The 17894-nt window shown below is 60.4% G+C and overlaps 1 protein-coding gene and 1 long non-coding RNA gene across 2 annotated transcripts; one reads left to right on the plus strand and one right to left on the minus strand.

The window, feature by feature from the left end:
• Window positions 1-2755: 2755 nt before the first annotated feature.
• On the minus strand, window positions 2756-9710 carry UFC1 (ubiquitin-fold modifier conjugating enzyme 1). Its single transcript, XM_029055164.2, has 7 exons — window positions 9141-9710; window positions 5139-5206; window positions 4346-4409; window positions 4050-4126; window positions 3684-3774; window positions 3060-3179; window positions 2756-2928 (listed from the first exon to the last, which is right to left on the minus strand). The coding sequence occupies exons 1-6, from the start codon at window positions 9447-9449 to the stop codon at window positions 3108-3110; spliced, it is 681 nt and encodes a 226-aa protein (XP_028910997.1). The 5' UTR covers window positions 9450-9710; the 3' UTR covers window positions 2756-2928; window positions 3060-3107.
• Window positions 9711-15441: 5731 nt separating this feature from the next.
• Window positions 15442-17874, plus strand: LOC114808008. Its single transcript, XR_003755985.2, has 3 exons — window positions 15442-15621; window positions 16896-16928; window positions 17790-17874. It is a non-coding gene; the product is annotated as an uncharacterized LOC114808008 (long non-coding RNA).
• The last annotated feature ends 20 nt before the right edge of the window (window positions 17875-17894 follow it).

The raw sequence follows: 17894 nt of genomic DNA on the forward strand, positions 1-17894 counted from the left end.
GGGGACGCCCCTGCGGGCCCGCCCCGGCCCGCCGCCGCCGCCATCTTTGTCCCTCCCGCCGGGCACCCGGCCGCCCGGCTTCACCCGCCCCGACTGCGCCTGCGCGGCCCCCCTCCCCCTCCGCCCGACCCTCCTGGGCGCCTGCGCGGCCGTCGCCACGGAGACCGGAGCCACGCCGGCCCGGCCCCGCCCTTTCCCCCCTCCCCCGAGCGCCCGGCTTCACCCGCCCCGACTGCGCCTGCGCCTCTCTTGCGGGCGGCCGTCGCCCTAGCAACCGGAGCGACGCCGACCCGGCCCCGCCCCTTTTCCTCTTAAAGAGACAGCAGGCTCTATTTCGACGGGGCGGGGGCGCTCCGCCGCCTTCCTCTCCCCTTCGACCGCTAATAATAATAATAATAACGATGGTATCTGTTAGGCGCTTACTATGTGCCGAGCACTGCTCTAGGCGCTGGGGGAGATGCAAGCTAATCGGGTTGCCCCACATGGGGTTCGGTCTTCATCCCCGTTTGACAGATGAGGTTACTGAGGCTCAGAGAATAATGATAATAATATTTGCTAAGCCCTTACTATGTGCCAAGCACTGTTCTTGAGCGCTGGGGGAGATGCAAGCTAATCGGGTTGTCCCACATGGGGCTCGGTCTTCATCCCCGCTTGACAGATGGGGTCACTGAGGCTCAGAGAAGAACGATGATGATGATGGTATTTGTTAAGGGCTTACTACGTGCAAAGCACTGTTCTACACACTGGGGTACATAAAAGTTAATCGGGTTGTCCCACGTGGTGCTCACCGTCTTCATTCCCATTTTACGGATGAGGTCACTGAGGCTCAGAGAATAATAATGACGACGGTATTTGTTAAGCGCTTACTATGTGCAAGGCCCTGTTCTGAGCGCTGGGGTGCATAAAAGTTAATCGGGTTGTCCCACGTGGGGCGCGCAGTCTTCATCCCCATTTTCCAGACGAGGTCACTGAGGCCCAGAGAAGTGAAGTGACCTGCCCCAAGTCACGCAGCCGACAAGTGGCGGAGCCGGGATTAGAACCCACGACCTCTGACTCCCAAGCCTACTTAGGGGGTCGCCTACAGTCCGGCTTCCTGGTCACAGAAATAACAACAGACCTATCGGTAAAGCGCTATTGGCCAAGCTTGGCGATAGCTACCAACTAACTGATCTCTCCCACGGAATGAAGGATTTACTCTGTGCCAAGCACGGCTCCAAACACTGGGGTGGATACAAGTTAGTCAGGATGGACACAGTCCCCGTCCCACGTGGGGCTCACCGTCTCAATCCCCACTTTACTGCTGCCCGTCGCCTGGTTTGGTTCTGTCGTCTGTCTCCCCGCTTCCTAGACCGTGAGCCCGTCGTTGGGTAGGGGGTTGTCTCTGTTGCCCAGTTGGACTTTCCAAGCGCTTAGTACAGGGCTCTGCACGGAGGAAGCGCTCGATAAATACGACTGAACGAACCGACGAGGTGACTCAGGCCCACAGAGGCGAAATGACCTGCCCCAGGTCGCACAGCGGACTTGAGGCGGGGTAGGGATTAGAACCCAGGTCCTTCTGACTCCCGGGCCCAAATTCCATCCCCCCCCAAGCCCCGCCGCTTCACCCGGGACTCGCGGTAGCTTGGGCCCATTTTTAAAAGGGAAGAAACTGAGGCCCGGGGCGGTTTTCTGTGGGGGTGTCCTTCCAAATGGTATTTCTGTTAAGGCTGCTTACTCTGTTCAGTGACACGTCCAAGGTCACAGGCCGGGTAACCGAAAAGAGCGTGGCCTCCTGAGTCCCAGGCCCGGGCTCTATCCACTGGGCCCCCACTCCTCTTCCCGCCGCGCCGGTTCTTTTCCCCGCTCTGGGATTAAGGGCACGAGGGAGATGGGAAGGACAGTTGAGGGGGCTGTGGCTTCTTCCGGAGGAGAGAGAGAAGGGGGAAAGGGGCAGAGGGGAAGTTCAGTGTCGCGCGGGGGCACGGCGCCAGGGTCGAGGGTGGCGAGGATGGCAGCGGGGCTGGAAGGGGAGGAGAGAGAGGCCCTCGGTTCGTCGGGGAGGGCGAGGTGAGGAAGAAAACAAAATATCCTTCCACTTCCCAGGTCCCGGTCGGCGGGTAAGGTGCGAGAGACGGGAGGTAGGGCCCTTTTCTCTGTCGGCTCGACCTAATGATAATCATCGGTTAAGCGCTTACCGTGTGCCGGTCACTGGACTGAGCGCTGGGGACGAGACTAGCACACGGGCTTGGACGCGGCCCCCGTCCCACGTGGGCCTCACGGGCTCAAGCCCCGTTTTCCAGAAGGAACCGAGGCACGGAGAAGTGCCCAGGTCCACACAGTAGAAGCGGCAGCGAGGCTTACTGGAGCGCGCGCGGGCTTGGGAGTCAGAGGTCGTGGGTTCTGATCCCGCCTCCGCCTCTTGTCTGCTGCGTGACCCGGAGCAAGCCATTTAACTTCTCTGTGCCTCAGTCACCTCATCCGGAGAACGGGGATGAAGACGGTCAGCCCCACGCGGGACACCCTGCTTATCCCGCATCCCCCCCCCCCAGCGCTGAGAACAGTGCTCGGCCCACAGTGAGCGCTTAACAAATACCATCATCATCGCCAGACCAGTGGCGGGGCCGGGACTAGAACCGGTGACCTTCTGACTCCCAGGCCGGGGGTCTATCCGCCACGCTGCCTCTAACCCAGAGACTCGGCCGGCCCGGAGAGAAGGAAGCCCCCCACTCCTGCCCCCCTTTCCATCCCGCCCCCCAGAGACTCAGGAACCCAGGGGGCAGCAGGGCGGAAGCGTTTATTTGGGGGCCGGGGGCGGGAGGGGAGAGGGCAGAGGCGTCTTCGTAGGCACATCCTGGGGAGCCCGTGGGGACGGGGAGGAAGGGGGTCCCCCCTCTTCTCGTCGTCCCCCAGGCGGGGGACCCTCCCGGCCTCCGGGACCGGGGCGGACACCTGCGGGGGAGAGGGGGGAATAAAGCCGGCAGCCGCCGGGAGAAGGAGTCCGGGCAGCCCGAGGGGTGCGCTCGGCCAGTCCCCCGGGGGGCGGGGAGGGAGGGCGGCCGGCCGGGGCGTCACCCCCTTACCGTTCCCTTCGCGCCCCTCCCGGGCGGCAGGAGCACCGACTGGCCGCCTCACTTCTCCTTGTGCTGGATCAGCCCCTTCTGGATTAAGTCGGGGATTTCCACCGCCAGCCACGGACCCAACTAACGATAATCAGAGTGGTATCTGTTACGCCCTTACTACGTGCAAAGCGCTGTTCTGAGCGCTGGGCGGCGGGGGGGGGGGGGGATGCAAGGTGATCAGGTGGTCCCACATGGGGCTCCCCGGTCTTCATCCCCATTTTCCAGATGAGGGAACCGAGGCCCAGCGAAGCGACGTGCCCCAGGTCACGCAGCCGGCAGGCGGCCGAGCCGGGATGAGAACCCACGACCTCGGACTCCCCAGCCCGGGCTCTTGCCACTGAGCCACGCCGCTTCGTGGGGAGGTGGAGGAGGGGACGCTCAGTCAACCGCCGGTATCCAGTGAGCGCTTACGTGGGCAGAGCACTCTATTAAGCGCCGGGAGAGGACACTCCGGCGGCATTAGCGGACACGCTCCCCGTCCGTGACCGTCGACGAGACTGACCCTCCCCTCCAGGGGACCCCATCCCGGCAGACCCCTTCCTCCCCGGGGTCCGCGGCCTCCACCCCGCCCGCTCTCCGACTCACCCCCAGAGCCATGAGGTGGGCCAGGCCGAACTTGGGCACGTTCCGGGCCCACAGGGGCTTGAAGTGGTCCGTCAGGCAGATCTTTCCGCCCCTACGGGAGGCGGACGGGGTCTCAGGCTCCTCCCGCCGCTACGCCCGCGCGGGTCTCCGTGTGTGGGCTGGAGGGGGGGGGGGCCGGACAACCACCCGGACGCCTGTCGGGTGGCCTTAGAGAAGAGCCGCCCCACCCTGGGGGGCCGGGCGGAGGGATGCGGCGGCACCTCTCGGTCGTGGTCCGGACCCCCGGCCCGCGGAGGCCCCTCCCCGTGGTAGGGGGACGGGAGGGACGGGGTCCGACCCCAAACCGCCCGAATGGTGAATCCCAACCTGTACATCTTGGCCGTCTTCCCGTCCAGCTCGGGGATGGCGATCTCGGGGGCGGTCCCGGGGTACGTCACGGGGATCTGGAGGGGAGAGGGGACGGTCGACGCCCCTCCCTACCTCACCCCCCGCCCCCCAAACACACACACACGGGTCCTTCTCCCTCGACTGATCTCACACCTGCTCCCCAAGGCACCCCGCCGCCCCCCTCGGCCCCAACCCCCAGCATCTTCCATCCACGCCCCCCACCCCGAGGAGCCCCTCCAGGTCCCCCACCCCCCCGCCCCCACCTTCACACTCACATCAAACTCCAGGTCAAACTCGTACTTGAGCAGGTCGTGGATGAACCAGCATTTCCCAAACCAACTACAACAGAGGGAGAGAATGACCTCAGCCTGGTCGCGATCCGTCGACGGAACCTATTGAGCACTACCTCTGTCGAGCGCCGTACGAACGGCCTTCGATACGCACGTACCGTGCGTCGGGCGCTGTGATCAGCGTCGGGTTGGCTACAAGCAAACTGTACCAATAACCGGGGTATTTGTTAACAATAACCACGATGGTCTTTGTGCTTACTGTGTGCCAGGCACTGGACCGAACGCTGGGGCGGATACAAGCGAATTGTACTAGGAATTGGGATATTTAAGCGCTTACTGTGCGCGAAGCGCTGTTCTAAGCGCCGGAGCAGAGCCAAGGTAATCGTGTCGGAACCAGCCTCTGCCTCGCATAGGGTTCACAGGCTAAGCTGCGGGGGAGAACAGAGATTGAGGAAACTGAGGCCCCTCTAGACTGTCAGCTCGTCGCGGGCGGGAGCTCGTCTGTTATATCGCATTCCCCCAAGCGCTCAGCAATAATAATAATGTTGGTATTTGTTAGGCGCTTACTATATGCAGAGCACTGTTCTAAGCGCTGGGGACAGGGTCATCAGGTGGTGCCACGTGAGGCTCCCAGTCTTCATCCCCATTTTCCAGATGAGGTCACTGAGGCCCAGAGACGTGAAGTGACTTGCCCGCAGTCACCCGGCTGCCCAGCGGCAGAGCCGGGATTCGAACCCATGACCTCGGACTCCCAAGCCCGGGCTCTGGCCCCACCTACCGGGTCCCCTCCTTGTTGGACTCCAGCCGGAACCAGTCGTTATCGGCGTTCTTGTTGTTCTCCACGTACTGGGGGAGGGATGAGACAGAGCGGGTAACTGAGCGGGTGTCGGGCCGGCCGGGGTCCCTCCCGGCCCGGCGATCTGATCCCGGCTCCCCCACTCCTCTGCTGTGCGACCTCGGGCAACTCGCTCAACTCCTCTGGGCCTCAGCGGACCTCATCTGGAAAACGGGGAGCGAGCCCCGCGAGCCCCGCGGGGGACGGGGACTGCGTCCAACCCCAACCGCCTGTGTCCCACCTGGGCCTGGCACGCGGGACGCGCCTGACGGAGACCGTCGTCGTTTCGACTCGGTCGATCCCACCGTCTTTCCTGAGCGCTTCCCGTGTGCAGAGCCCTGGACTGACGGCTTGGGAGGGGACGACAGAACAATGAAGGGACACGATCCCTGCCCTCAACGAGTCCCTCCTCCTCCTCCCCGTCTAAAAAATACCGCAGAGACCCGCCGCTCACACCAAGGACGGGGGGGGGCCGGTCCCTCGGAAAGGAAAGGAATGGAGAATGGGGTGATTTTGCGTTTGGAGGAGTTGGGGGTGGGCGGGGATGGGGTGGGAATCCTGGATTTCCCCGTTGGACCCCGGGCGGCGGCACGGACAATCCGTCGGTTCCCTGGATCACCGGGGGCTGAGCCTTACTTTACTATTAATTACTAATAATGAACAAGCAACACATTGTTATATTAATATACCATCTGATTATATATGATATTATTAACAACAATCTTGTGGTACTCGCTAAGTGCTTACTATGTGCCAAGGACCGTTCTAAGCACCGGGGAAGATACAAGCTAATCCGGTTGGACAGGGTCCGCGTCCCACGTGGAGCTCACGGTCTTCATCCCCGTCTCTCAGATGAGGGAACCGAGGCCCAGAGAAGTGGAGTGGCTCGCCCAAGGTCACCCGGCAGACACGCGGCGGAGTCGGGATTAGAACCCACGTCCTCTGACGCTCACGCCCGGGCTCTTTCTATGAGGTCCGGCTGCTTCTCATAGGGAGGGTCACCCAAGGGGGTTGGGGCAGAGTCCAGCTCCCCCCGTTCTCCCCGGGATCCCCCCACGCCACGTCCGGGGGTCGGGGGGAAACGGTCAGTCGGACAATCCTGTTTATTGAGCGCTTCCTCTAGGCAGAGCACTGTACTAAGCGTTTGGGAGAGGACGACAATAGGGAGACACATCCCCCGCCCACAGCGAGCCTTCGGTCCCGAGGGGGGGGACAGATATTAATACGAATAAAATAAATGCCGGAGACGCACGTAAGCGGTGTGGGGCTGGGACGGGGGATGAAGAAAGGGAGCGAGTCGGGTGACGCGGAAGGCAGTGGGTGAAGATAATAACGACGGTATCTGTTAAGCACTTAATGTGCCGAGCGCTGTCCTGAGCGCTGCGGGGGGGGAATACCGGGTAATGAAGTTGTCCCCCTGTGGGGCTCACAGTCTTCATCCCCATTTGACAGATGAGGGAACTGAGGCCCAGAGAAGTGAAGCGGCTTGCCCACCGGTCACACAGCTGATAAGGGGCGGCGGTGGGATTAGAACCCACCACCTCTGACTCCCAAACCCGGGCTCTTGCCATTAAGCCAGGATGAGAGGAGGGAAGAGAGGCACCGGGGGGGTGGGGGGCACCTAGGGGGATCCCCTTCCATGTCGGGGCGGGGGAGAGGAGGTCAGGGAACGGGAGGCGTCTTCACTGGCACCCCCTAATAACTCCGGCATTTGTTAGGCGCTTCCTCTACGCCAGGCACTGTTCTAAGCGCTGGGGTGGATGTAAGCAAATCGGGGTGGATACCGTCCCCGTCCCACGTGGGGCTGAGAGTCTCCACCCCCACTTTCCAGATGAGATAACTGAGGCCCGGAAAAGTGACTTGCCCGAGGTCACCCGGCAGTCAAGTGGCGGAGGCCCGTGCTCTGGCCACTGCTCCGGACTGCCTCCCTCCCAACCCTTCAGGGCGCGGCCCTCAGCCAAGGGCGAGAAAGACTTCATTCCTATTTATTGGGCGCTCGCTCTGTGCAAAGCCCTGTACTAAGCGCTTGGGAGAGGACGACACCGCAAAAAGCAGACACGATTGCCCGCTGACTGAGGTACCTTCGGGCCCAGAGGGCCCCTCTAAGCCGGGCAGTTGAGCCTCCCCCCCCCATTCCCTATCTGAAGTCTGCCTCCCCCCCACCCCCTTTCCTGCCCCCCAAAGTCTCGGAGCAAAGGGGTGAAGCCAAACTGATGACGTAGCTGCGAGAACCCGGGCCTGGGAGTCAGAGGGACCCGGGTTCTAATCCCCGCTCCGCCACTTGTCTGCTGTGTGACCCCGGGCAAGTCACCTCGCTTCTCTGGGCCTCGGTTCCCTCCTCATCCGGAAAACGGGGATTGAGGCTGTGAACCCGTGGGACAGGGACGGTGTCCGATCCGCTAGTAGCCACGGCGGCGCTCAATACAGTGCCTGCCGCATACTGAGAGCTCACCTCCTCCAGGAGGCCTTCCCAGACTGAGCCCTCCCTTTCCCGCCGCTCCTCCTCATTCCCCCGACTCCCTCCCTCTGCTCTTCCCCTTTCCCTTCCCCACAGCCCTGGTGCCTATTTGTCCATATTATTTATTATTCTATTTATTTTAATGACGGGTCTATATCTACGATGCTATCGATCTATTTTGATCAAGTGCCTGACAACTTGTTTTGCTGTCTGTCTCCCCCTTTTAGACTGTGAGCCCGTCGTTGGGCAGGGATGGTCTCTCTCTGATGCCGAATTGCCCATTCCGAGCGCTTAGTCCAGTGCTCTGCACACAGTAAGTGCTCAATAAATACGACTGAATGAACAAGGTAAGTGCTTAACGAGTACCACGGTCCTTACTATTAGTACGATGATCATCATCAATGGGGGGCCCGGAAGCGGCACCCACCCGGAGCCTATTGGCAGCAGCGTGGCTCAGTGGAAAGAGCCCGGGCTTGGGAGTCAGAGGCCATGGGTTCGAATCCCGGCTCCGCCACTAGTCAGCTGTGCGACTGTGGGCAAGTCACTTCGCTTCTCTGGGCCTCAGTGACCTCATCCGTCAAATGGGGATGAAGACGGGGAGCCCCACGTGGGTCAACCTGACGACCTTGTATCCCCCCCAGCGTTTAGAACAGTGCTTGGCACGTAGTAAGTGCTTAACAAATACCAACATTGTTATTATGATTATTAATCGTCAGCCGTATGACTCTGGGCAAGTCGCTTCCCATCTCTGGGCCTCAGTGACCTCACCTGGAAAATGGGAAGACTGTGAGCCCCACGGGGGACAGTCTGATGACCTTCTATCCCCCCCCCCAGCGCTTAGAACAGTGCTCAGCACATAGTAAGAGCTTCACAGATACCATCATTATGTGGGACGAGGGACTGGGTCCAACCTGCCTACCTCGCATCTACCCCAGGGCTTGGCACCCAATAAGCGCTTACGTGGCTTAGCGGAAAGATCCCGGGCTTGGGAGTCCGAGGTGGTGGGTTCTAATCCCGCCTCCGCCACTTGGCCGCTGTGTGACTTTGGGCGAGTCGCTTCCCTTCTCTGGGCCTCAGTTCCCTCCTCTGGAAAATGGGGATGAAGCCTGGGAGCCCCAGGTGGGTCAACCTCATGACCCTGTATCCCCCCCCAGCAATTAGCACAGTGCTCTGCACACAGTAAGCGCTTCCCAAATGCCATCATTAAGCGGGACTGGGGACAACCTGGTGACCTTGCCTCCCCCCCGGCGCTTAGCACAGTGCTTGGCACAGAGTCCGCGCTTCCCACGTCCCGTCATCGTTATAAAGTACTGCATTAATGAAATGGGGCTGGAGACTGGGAGCCCCAAGCGGGTCAACCCGACGACCCCGTATGTCCCCAGCGCTTAGAGCCGTGCTCGGCACCCAGTAAGCGCCTCGCAAACGCCATCCTTTTACCACGATGCTGCTGATGCGAATGTGGCGAACGGTCAGGAGGAGGCACCGACCCGGATGAGCGCTTGATACTCCTCCTTGAGCCGCTGGACCCAGAGCTCCTGGTCGCGGGGGCCGCCGTTGGTCCTCAGCACGGGGATCTCCGACACCGCCCGCCGCGTTGCCTCGTCCGCCATCTTAGTTGCGGGCCCGCACGCCCGCCGGAAGTGGCTTCCTCCCCCGGCGGGCAAGCGCCGGGCGCCGCCATCTTTACTACGGGAACGCTCGCCGGGCCCGCCCTTATTCTCGCCGCCGAGACCCAAGTCACCTAGTTCTCTTGAAAGAGCCACCGCCGGAGACGACAGCGACCTTCCCGCCGTCATCTTCCTTTCCCGGCCTCACTCAGCGGGCCCCCCCCCCATACTCAGTTGCCAGGAGTAAACATGGCGACGGGCGAGGCGTCGGCCTCAGTTCCGTTCCCCACCCCAGGTTGCCAAGAGTAAACATGGCGGCGCCCCCCCCCTTCCACTACGACAGGTCCCTCGCGAGGGGTCCAAACGCTACCCTTCTCATCGGAGGATTCGGTACAACCCTCCTAAGAGGGGCAACCCCCATCACGCCGAGCCTATCCTTCCTCGGCCAGGCTTCAAAATGGCCACCCGTCCCCGCTGGGCATGCGCAGGAGGGGCGAACGCACCCCGGCCTCGGGGCGGGCGCATGCGCCGTAGAGGGTGGAGGCGTTCTTCCTCTCCTCACAGGGGGGCGCTGGAGGGATCCGCCCGGGTGGTGGCTCTGCCCCGCCCCCTGGTGACGTCACCCGGGATCGGACCAATCGCCGGCAACATCATCTTCCCGGAACTTCTGCCCGAAGCCCCTCCGTCCCGCCCATTCATTCATTCGTTCCTTCATTCATTCAATCATTCGTCCATCCATTCATTCATTCATTCGTTCATTCATTCATTCAGTGATATTTGCGGAGCGCTTACTACATTCAGAGCACTGTAATAATAATAATAATTTGGTATTTGTTAAGCACCTACTATGTGATTCTATTGATAGAACTTGATTCTGGTTGCTATTGTTTGAATGAGATGTTCATCCCCTTGATTCTATTTACTGCTATTGTTTTTGTTCTTGTCTGTCCGTCTCCCCCGATTAGGGCAGGGACTGTCTCTATCTGTTACCCATTTGTCCATTCCAAGCGCTTAGTACAGGGCTCGGCACATAGTAAGTGCCCAATAGATACTATTGAATGAATGAATGTGCCGAGCCCTGTTCTAAGCGCTGGGTAGATACAATAATAATAATGATGGCATTCGTTAAGTGCTTGCTATGTGCAAAGCACTGTTCTAAGGGCTGGGGGGGATACAAGGTGATCAGGTTGTCCGACGTGGGGCTCACAGTCTTTAATCCCCATTTTACAGAGGAGGTCGCTGAGGCACAGAGAAGTTAAGTGACTTGCCCAAAGTCACACAGCTAAACGCCTGGGAGAGCACTGCACCCTAAGCACCCTGGCACTGGTCAGCCAGTGCCCTCAGAAAGCGTGGCGGTCACCCATCCTGGGGAGTAATAATAATAATTATGGTAGTTAAGCGCTTACTATGTGCCAAGCACCAGTCTAATAATAATAATGATTGTGGCATTTCTTAAGCACTTACTATGTTTACTTGTATCCACCCCAGCACAATGCCTGGCACATAGTAAGCGCTTAACCAATACCATAATCATTATTATTATGTGCCAGGCACCGTATTAAGCACTAGGATTCATTATAAGCAAATCTGGTTGGGCACAGGCACAGTTTCTGTCCTGCATGGGGCTCACAGTGTTCATCCTGATTTTACTGTCGAGGTAACTCAGGTGACCCAGAGAAGTGAAGTGACTCACCCAAGGTCACACCGCAGACAAGTGGCAGAGCTAGGATTAGAACCCATATCCTTCTGACTCCCAGGACTGGGCTCTCTCCACTAAGCCACGCTGCTTAGTACAGTAGCAAGCGCTTAACGAATACCACAAAAAAGAAAGGTGCACAACGTTGAGCAGAATACAGCAGTTGGGCCGCGTGCCGTAGAGAGACCTGACGTGATCCCCGCCCTCACAAAGCCTTCAATCTAACCCTCCTCTCTCTGCACCGTTTCCAGGGGTGCCCAGGTTAGATCGAAGGCATCTCGCTTACACAAATAATTTTTTTTTTAATATTTCATGGTATTTAAGCGCTTACTGTGTGTCAGGCACCGGACTCAGCAGAGGGGTGGATACCAGCAAATCGGGTTGGACACAGTCTCGGTCCCACCTGGGGCTCACAGTCTCCATCCCCGTTTTACAGATGAGAAACTGAGGCAGAGTGAAGTGACTTGCCCAAGGCCACACAGCTGACGCAGGGCAGAAGCAACAATAGAACCCACAACCTTCTGACCCCCAGACCCGTGCTCTACCCACTCCTCCACGCTGCATCAGGAGGGACCTATTTATTCAATCAACCCACCCACCCATCAAACAATCAGTGGTACTTATCGATCACCTGCTCAGGGCCTGACCTCGGCCTATTCATTCAATCCTATTTACTGAGCGCTTACTGCGTGCAGAGCACTGTACTAAGCGCTTGGGAGAGTACAATAAACAGACACGTTTCCTGCCCACCGCAAACTTACAGCCTAGAGGACTAGCGGCTAGAGCCCGGGCTGGGGAGTCAGAAGGATGCGGGTTCTAATCCCGGCTCTGCCACTCGTCTGCTGGGTGACCTTGGGCAATTCACTTCACTTCTCTGGGCCTCAGTTTACCTCATCTGTCCAAGGGAATGAAGACTGTGAGCCCCGAGTGGGAGAGGGATCATGTCCAACCCGACTTGCTTGTCACCACCCCAGCGTTTAGGACAGTGCTTGACGCAGAGGGTCGGGTTCCTAAGTGCTAGGTACAAATTAATCAGGTTGGGTGCAGTCCCTGTCCCACACGGGGCTCACAAGGCCAAGTAGGAGGGAGAACAGATATTTCATTCCCATTTTACAGGTGAGGGAACCGGGGCACAGAGAAGTGAAGTGACTAGCCCAAGGTCACCCATCAGGCAATTGGCAGGCCTGCGTGTGTTCCACTGGGCTGCACTCATTCATTCATTCATTTACTGAGAGCTTACTATGTGCAGAGCATTGTACTAAGCGCTTGGAATATACAAATCGGTAACAGATAGAGACAGTCCCTGCCCTTTGACGGGCTTACGGTCTAATCGGGGGAGACGGACAGACAAGAACAATAGCAACTCCTTCTTGCTGCGTGACCTCAGGCAAAATCATTCACTCAGTCGAATTTATTGAGCGCTTTGGGTGTGCAGAGGACTGCACTAAGCGTTTGGGAGAGGGCAGTATAATAAACAGACACAGCCCCTCCCCACAACGAGTTTACAGTCTCAAAGTTGGGGTGGGGAGTCATTTAACTTCTCTGGGCTTCAGTCTCCTCATCTGTAAAATGGGGATGAAATACTTGACTTTAAGGCCTATATGATACAGGGTGTGTCTGATTTGATCGCCTTGTGCTCAGCGAGGGCTTGGCGTATAACGAGTGTTTAACACACCCCACAGTTACTATTATTATTAGACAGGCGACCGTCTTTTGCCATACGGCCGGGAAGCAAGAACGAGGCCAAGCGGGGAGTACGCTAGACGAGAGGAGAATTATTTAATATATGATTAAATATTATATATATATGTCTTTCTCCCCCTCTAGACGGTAAGCTCGTCGTGGGCAGGGAAAGTGTCTGTCAACTCTGTTGTATCGTACTTTCCCAAACGCTTAGTACAGTTTTGTGCACACGGGAAGCGCTCAGTAAATACCATTGAGGGACTGGGGTGACTGTGGAAAGTTCATGCCCGATGATTTCAATTTACACTGACAATGGCGGGAGTGGATTTCACCTGGTTAAGAAGGGTCGCCCTCTGCTCGTTTTCAACTCATCGCCTCCTTAGTCATAATCGTGATAAGAATAATTATGGTATTTGTTAAGCGCTTACTACGTATCGGGCACTGAATTAAGCGTTGGGGTGGATACAAGCAAATCAGGTTGGACCCCCGTCCCATGTGGGGCTGACGGTCTTAATCCCTATTTTACAGATGAGAGAATTGAGGCCCAGAGAAGTGAAGTGACTTGCCCCAAGTCACACAGCAGGCAAGGGGTGGAGCCGGGATTAGAACCCATGACCTTCTGACTCCCAGGCCCGGGCTCTAGCCACCACACCGTGCTTCAAGACTGGAGATCCCACTGTAGCTTCTTCAGATTTGCTCGCATCTATAGATAAATTATGCTCCGCTTAGAGAAGCAGCGTGGCTTAGTGGCAAGAGCCCAGACTGGGGAGTCGGAGGTCGTGGGTTCTACTCCCGGCTCCGCCACTTGTCCGCCGTGTGGCTTTGGGCAAGTCACTTCACTTCTCTGGGCCTCAGTGACCTCCTCTGTAAAACGGGGATGAAGACTGGGAGCCCCACGGGGGACGACCTGATCACCTTGTATCTACCCCAGTGCTTAGCACATACGAAGCGCTTAACAGATACCATCATTATAGGAGCAGCGTGGCTTAGTGGCAAGAGCCCGGGCTTGGGAGTCGGAGGTCGTGGGTTCTAATTCCGCCTCCGCCACTTGTCTGCTGTGTGACTTTGGGCAAGTCCCTTAACTTCTCTGGGCCCACGTTCTCTAATCTGTACAAGGGGGATGAAGACTGTGAGTCAAACTGTTCATTCCAAGTGCTTAGTACGGTGCTTTGCACATAGTAAGCGCTCAGTAAATACGACTGAATGAAGGACTGGGAGCCCCACGTGGGACAGCCTCATTACCTTGTATCTACACCAGCGCTTAGAACAGTGCTTGGCATATAGTAAGTGCTTCGCAAATACTATTATTATTATTATTCATTCAGTGGTATTTATTGAGCGCTTACTGTGTGCAGAGCACTGTCCTAAGCGCTTAGGAAGTACAGTTCGGCAACAGATAGAGACCATCCCCACCCAACGACGGGCTCACAGTCTAGAAGGGGAAGCAGCGTGGCTCACTGGAAAGAGGCTGGGCTTCGGAGTCAGAGGTCATGAGTTCGACTCCCGGCTCTGCCACTCGTCAGCTGTGTGACTGTGGGCGAGTCCCTTCACTTCTCTGTGCCTCAGTGACCTCATCTGGAAAATGGGGATTAACTGGGAGCCTCACGTGGGACGACCCGATGACCCTGTATCTCCCCCAGCGCTTAGAACAGTGCTCAGCACAGAGTAAGCACTTAACAAATACCAACATTATTATTATTAGAAGGGGGAGCCAGCCGAGGCCGGGGAGTCAGAAGGGCCTGGGTTCTAATCCCACTCCGCCTCATCTGCTGGGTGACCTCGGGCGAGTGACTCGGCTTCTCCGGGCCTCGGTTCCCTCCGTTGGAAAACGGGGGCGAAGACGGGGAGGCCCAGGTGGGACAGGGACCGTGTCCAACCTGCTGAGGTTGGAAGCTGCTGAGGCTGCCTCTTTGAGAAGCAGCGTGGTTCGGTGGAAAGAGCCCGGGCTTGGGAGCCAGAGGTCATGGGTTCGAATCCCGCCTCTGCCACTCGTCACCTGGGCGACTGTGGGCAAGTCACTTCCCTTCTCTGGGCCTCAGTGACCTCATCTGGAAGATGGGGGTGAAGACTGTGAGCCTCCCGGGGGACCACCCGATGACCCTGTGTCTCCCCCAGCGCTTAGAACAGGGCTCTGCACAGAGTAAGCGCTTCACAAATACCAACATTATTATTATCATGTTGCCGACTTGTCCATTCCAAGCGCTCATTCCAGGGTTCTGCACATAGTAAGCGCTCAAGAAATACTATCGCATGTGAGCCCGTCCTTGGGCCGGGAGGGTCTCTATCTGTTGCCGAAGTGTCCATTCCAAGCGCTTAGCTCCGCGCACAGGGAGCGCTCCGTAAATACTATCGGGTGAATCTACGCCGGCGCTTAGTACAGCGCCCGGCTCCCCCGAGACCAGCCCCAAAATAAAAGGAAAAAAATCACGAGGCGATGCAAAGACCCGCCCTCAGCCAAGATGGCCGCCGGCCCGCCGCCCTCCCCGGCCGCCTTTCCCTCCTCAAAATGGCCGCCCGGGCCCGCTCCCCGCGCCTCGCGCCGGCGCGCGCCCTGCCAGGCTGCCCCCACCCAACATGGCCTCCGGGCCCCAGCCTCCCCGCCGGCCGTGAGGCCGCCGACCCCGGGCCGCGCGCCGCTGCCAGGCCGCCCTCTTCCAAGATGGCCGCCCGCGCCCCTTCTCCCCGCGGCCGCTGAAGCCGAGGCGGCGGCGGGCGCGCGCGCGGCGCCCCCTGACGTCGGGCGGCGCCGACGCAGGCGCGGCCGGGGACCCGGATGCGGCCGCCCCCTCCCTCCCTCCCTCCCTTCCTCCCTTCCTCCCCCGGCGCTCACAACTGCCGCCCCCCTGCGCTCCGCTCCGCTCCGCTCTCTTCCCTTCGCCCGTGGCGGCGGCGAGGACGGGGACGGGGACCCCGGATGCTGCTCCGCGGCCCGGACGGCCGAGCTGATGGACCCAACATGGCGGCGCCGAGCCTGAGCAGAGAGTGAGGGGCGCCCGGGGGGGGAGGGCACGGGGGTGTGTGTGTGTATGTGTGTGTGTGTGTGCGCACCTGGGGGGTGGGGGGGGCGAGGTGAAAGGTCGAGGGGGGGAGGTAAGAAAAAGGGGCAGCAACAGCAGCAGCTTCGGGGAGGGGGCGAGGCACCCCTCCCTCCCTCCCTCCCTCCCTCCGGTCCTGGCTGCTCCGCCTGCCCCGAGGAGGGGGCCGCCCGGGGGCTTCGCACAACGAAAAGGCGGCGGGGCCGGGGTCCGCCCTCCTGTCCGGAGGCCAGAGGGAGGCCGGCCGAGGCCGGGGGGGCCTTGGAGCCCGGGGAGAAGCGAGGAGGGGGCAGCCGCCCTTACCCTTGCCCTTACCCAGACGCCTCTGGGGGATGGGGCAGCCGTTGACCCGAGGGGGGTGGGGGGGGGGTGGGGCCTAGGTGGGTCGGGGGGTGGAAGCCCCCCCGGAGGGTCCGAAGGAACGGGGGGCTCGGCTCAGGCCCGGCCCCTACCAACCGTAGCAGAAGCAGCGCGGCTCAAGGGAAAGAAGCCGGGCTTGGGAGTCAGAGGTCGTGGGTTCGAATCCCGCCTCTGCCACTTGACAGCCGGGGGACCGTGGGCCGGTCACTTCTCGGTTGCCTCGTCTGGCAAGGGGGGATGACCGGGAGCCTCACGGGGGACGGCCTGATGACCCCGTGTCTCCCCCAGCGCTTAGCACGGTGCTCGGCACCTAGCGAGCGCTTAACAGATACCCACCTTATTATTATTAATCATAACGATGGTATTTTTTCAGCGCTTACCCTGTTCTGAGCGCGGGGAATACGGGGGGACCGGATCGTCCCGCGCGGGCTTCATCCCCGGCTCGCAGACGAGGCCACCGGGGCCCGAAGTGAAGTGACTCGCCCCAAGTCCCACGGCTGACCGGTTCATTCATTCGTTAGTATTTATTGAGCGCTTACTACATGCAGAGCGCCGGCCTAAGCGCTTGGAACGGACAGTTCGGCAACAGAAGTTGACAAGTGGCGGAGGGGGGATTAGAACCCACGACCTCTGACTCTCCAGCCCGGGCTCCCGCCACTGAGCCGCGCCGCTTCTCCGCATCTGATCGGGGGGTGGGTTGGAGACCCCTCGGGGGGTCCATCTGGGTGACCGTCCGCGTGTGTGGGGGTGAGAGAGAGCCCGGCCCCCTCCCTGCCCGTGCGTGACCCCGGCTGGCCCGGGTCCAGAGGGACGGGGGACCGACTCCACTCTTTGTTTTGCCGGTTGGGACGTCGGCGCCAGGAGGGGCCGCAGGACGCCGAGCAGCTGGCAAAGGTGGGTGTGGCGGGAAGGGCACAGGACCCCCCCCCAACCCCTCCTCCTGCCGCGGGGGGCTTATCCCGAGTAGGGGGGTTAGGCGGGAGGTGGCCCGTCACCCGGGGAGGGGACTCGGGGGCAGCGGGAAAAGAAGCGCGAGGGGAGCGGGACGGGGCCGGAAGGAAACGGACCGGCCTGGCCCCGCGGCCTGCCTGGGCGTCCCGGGCCTAGCTGCTGCCCGCTCTGTCGTCCGTGAGGCCCGGCTCGGGGGGGCCTGCCCCCGTTACGCCCCTCCACTCTGGCCCCCCGGGGCAGGGGGAGAGGAACCAGGCCGGCCCGTGGGGTCTCGGCTTCTCTCCCCCGCTGGGAAGTTGAGCAGTGTGGCCCGGCGGCTAGAGCCCGGGCTCGGGAGTCACGAGGGCCCGGGTTCCGATCCCGGCTCCGCCACTTTGTCCGGTGGGCGAGCGATGCAGGTCGCTTCGTTTCCTCTGGGCCTCGGTTCCCTCATCTGTAAAGTGGGGCCGAAGACGGGGAGCCCCACGCGGGACAGGGACTGCGGCCAACCTGATTAGCTTGATTCTACCCCAGTGCTTCGAACAGTGGCCGGCGCCTAGGAAGCGCTTAACAAATGCCATTGAGCGACAGCAATAACCAACCCCCCCCCCCCCCCCCCCAGCCCGTAGAGAGGAGGGGGGCGGGAGGGCAGGGGGACGGGCCGGGGTCCGAGGCGAGCTCTCACCCTCCCCTGCTCTGCCGAGGGGCAGCGGCCCCGGGCGGGAGCCGGTCGGACCGCCCCCGGTCTCGGCGGCCGGAGACGCCTGACCCTCGGAGCGTCCGGGGCGGGGACCGGGGCCGGGACCGACGCATCCATCCCCGCAGCCCACCGGAGCCGACGGGGACCGAGCGCAGGAGCCCCGCGGCCTGACCCGCCCTTCCCCGGACCCCACCCCGCCCCTCCCCGCCTCCGACCCCCAGCCGGCGGCG

This window comes from Ornithorhynchus anatinus, chromosome X5 (assembly GCF_004115215.2).
Source record: "Ornithorhynchus anatinus isolate Pmale09 chromosome X5, mOrnAna1.pri.v4, whole genome shotgun sequence".
In the NCBI taxonomy this organism is placed as follows: domain Eukaryota; kingdom Metazoa; phylum Chordata; class Mammalia; order Monotremata; family Ornithorhynchidae; genus Ornithorhynchus; species Ornithorhynchus anatinus.

Bases quoted from the DNA above. Each gene is read 5' to 3' on its own strand.
- UFC1 (XM_029055164.2), bottom strand. From the start codon at position 9,449: ATGACGGCGGGAAGGTCGCTGTCGTCTCCGGCGGTGGCTCTTTCAAGA. The intron at 5,207-9,140 runs GTCGGTGCCTCC...TCCCTCCCCCAG, and splicing joins AGTATCAAGCGCTCATCCGG to TACGTGGAGAACAACAAGAA. The intron at 3,775-4,049 runs GTTGGGATTCAC...CGCCTCCCGTAG, and splicing joins AAGACGGCCAAGATGTACAG to GGGCGGAAAGATCTGCCTGA.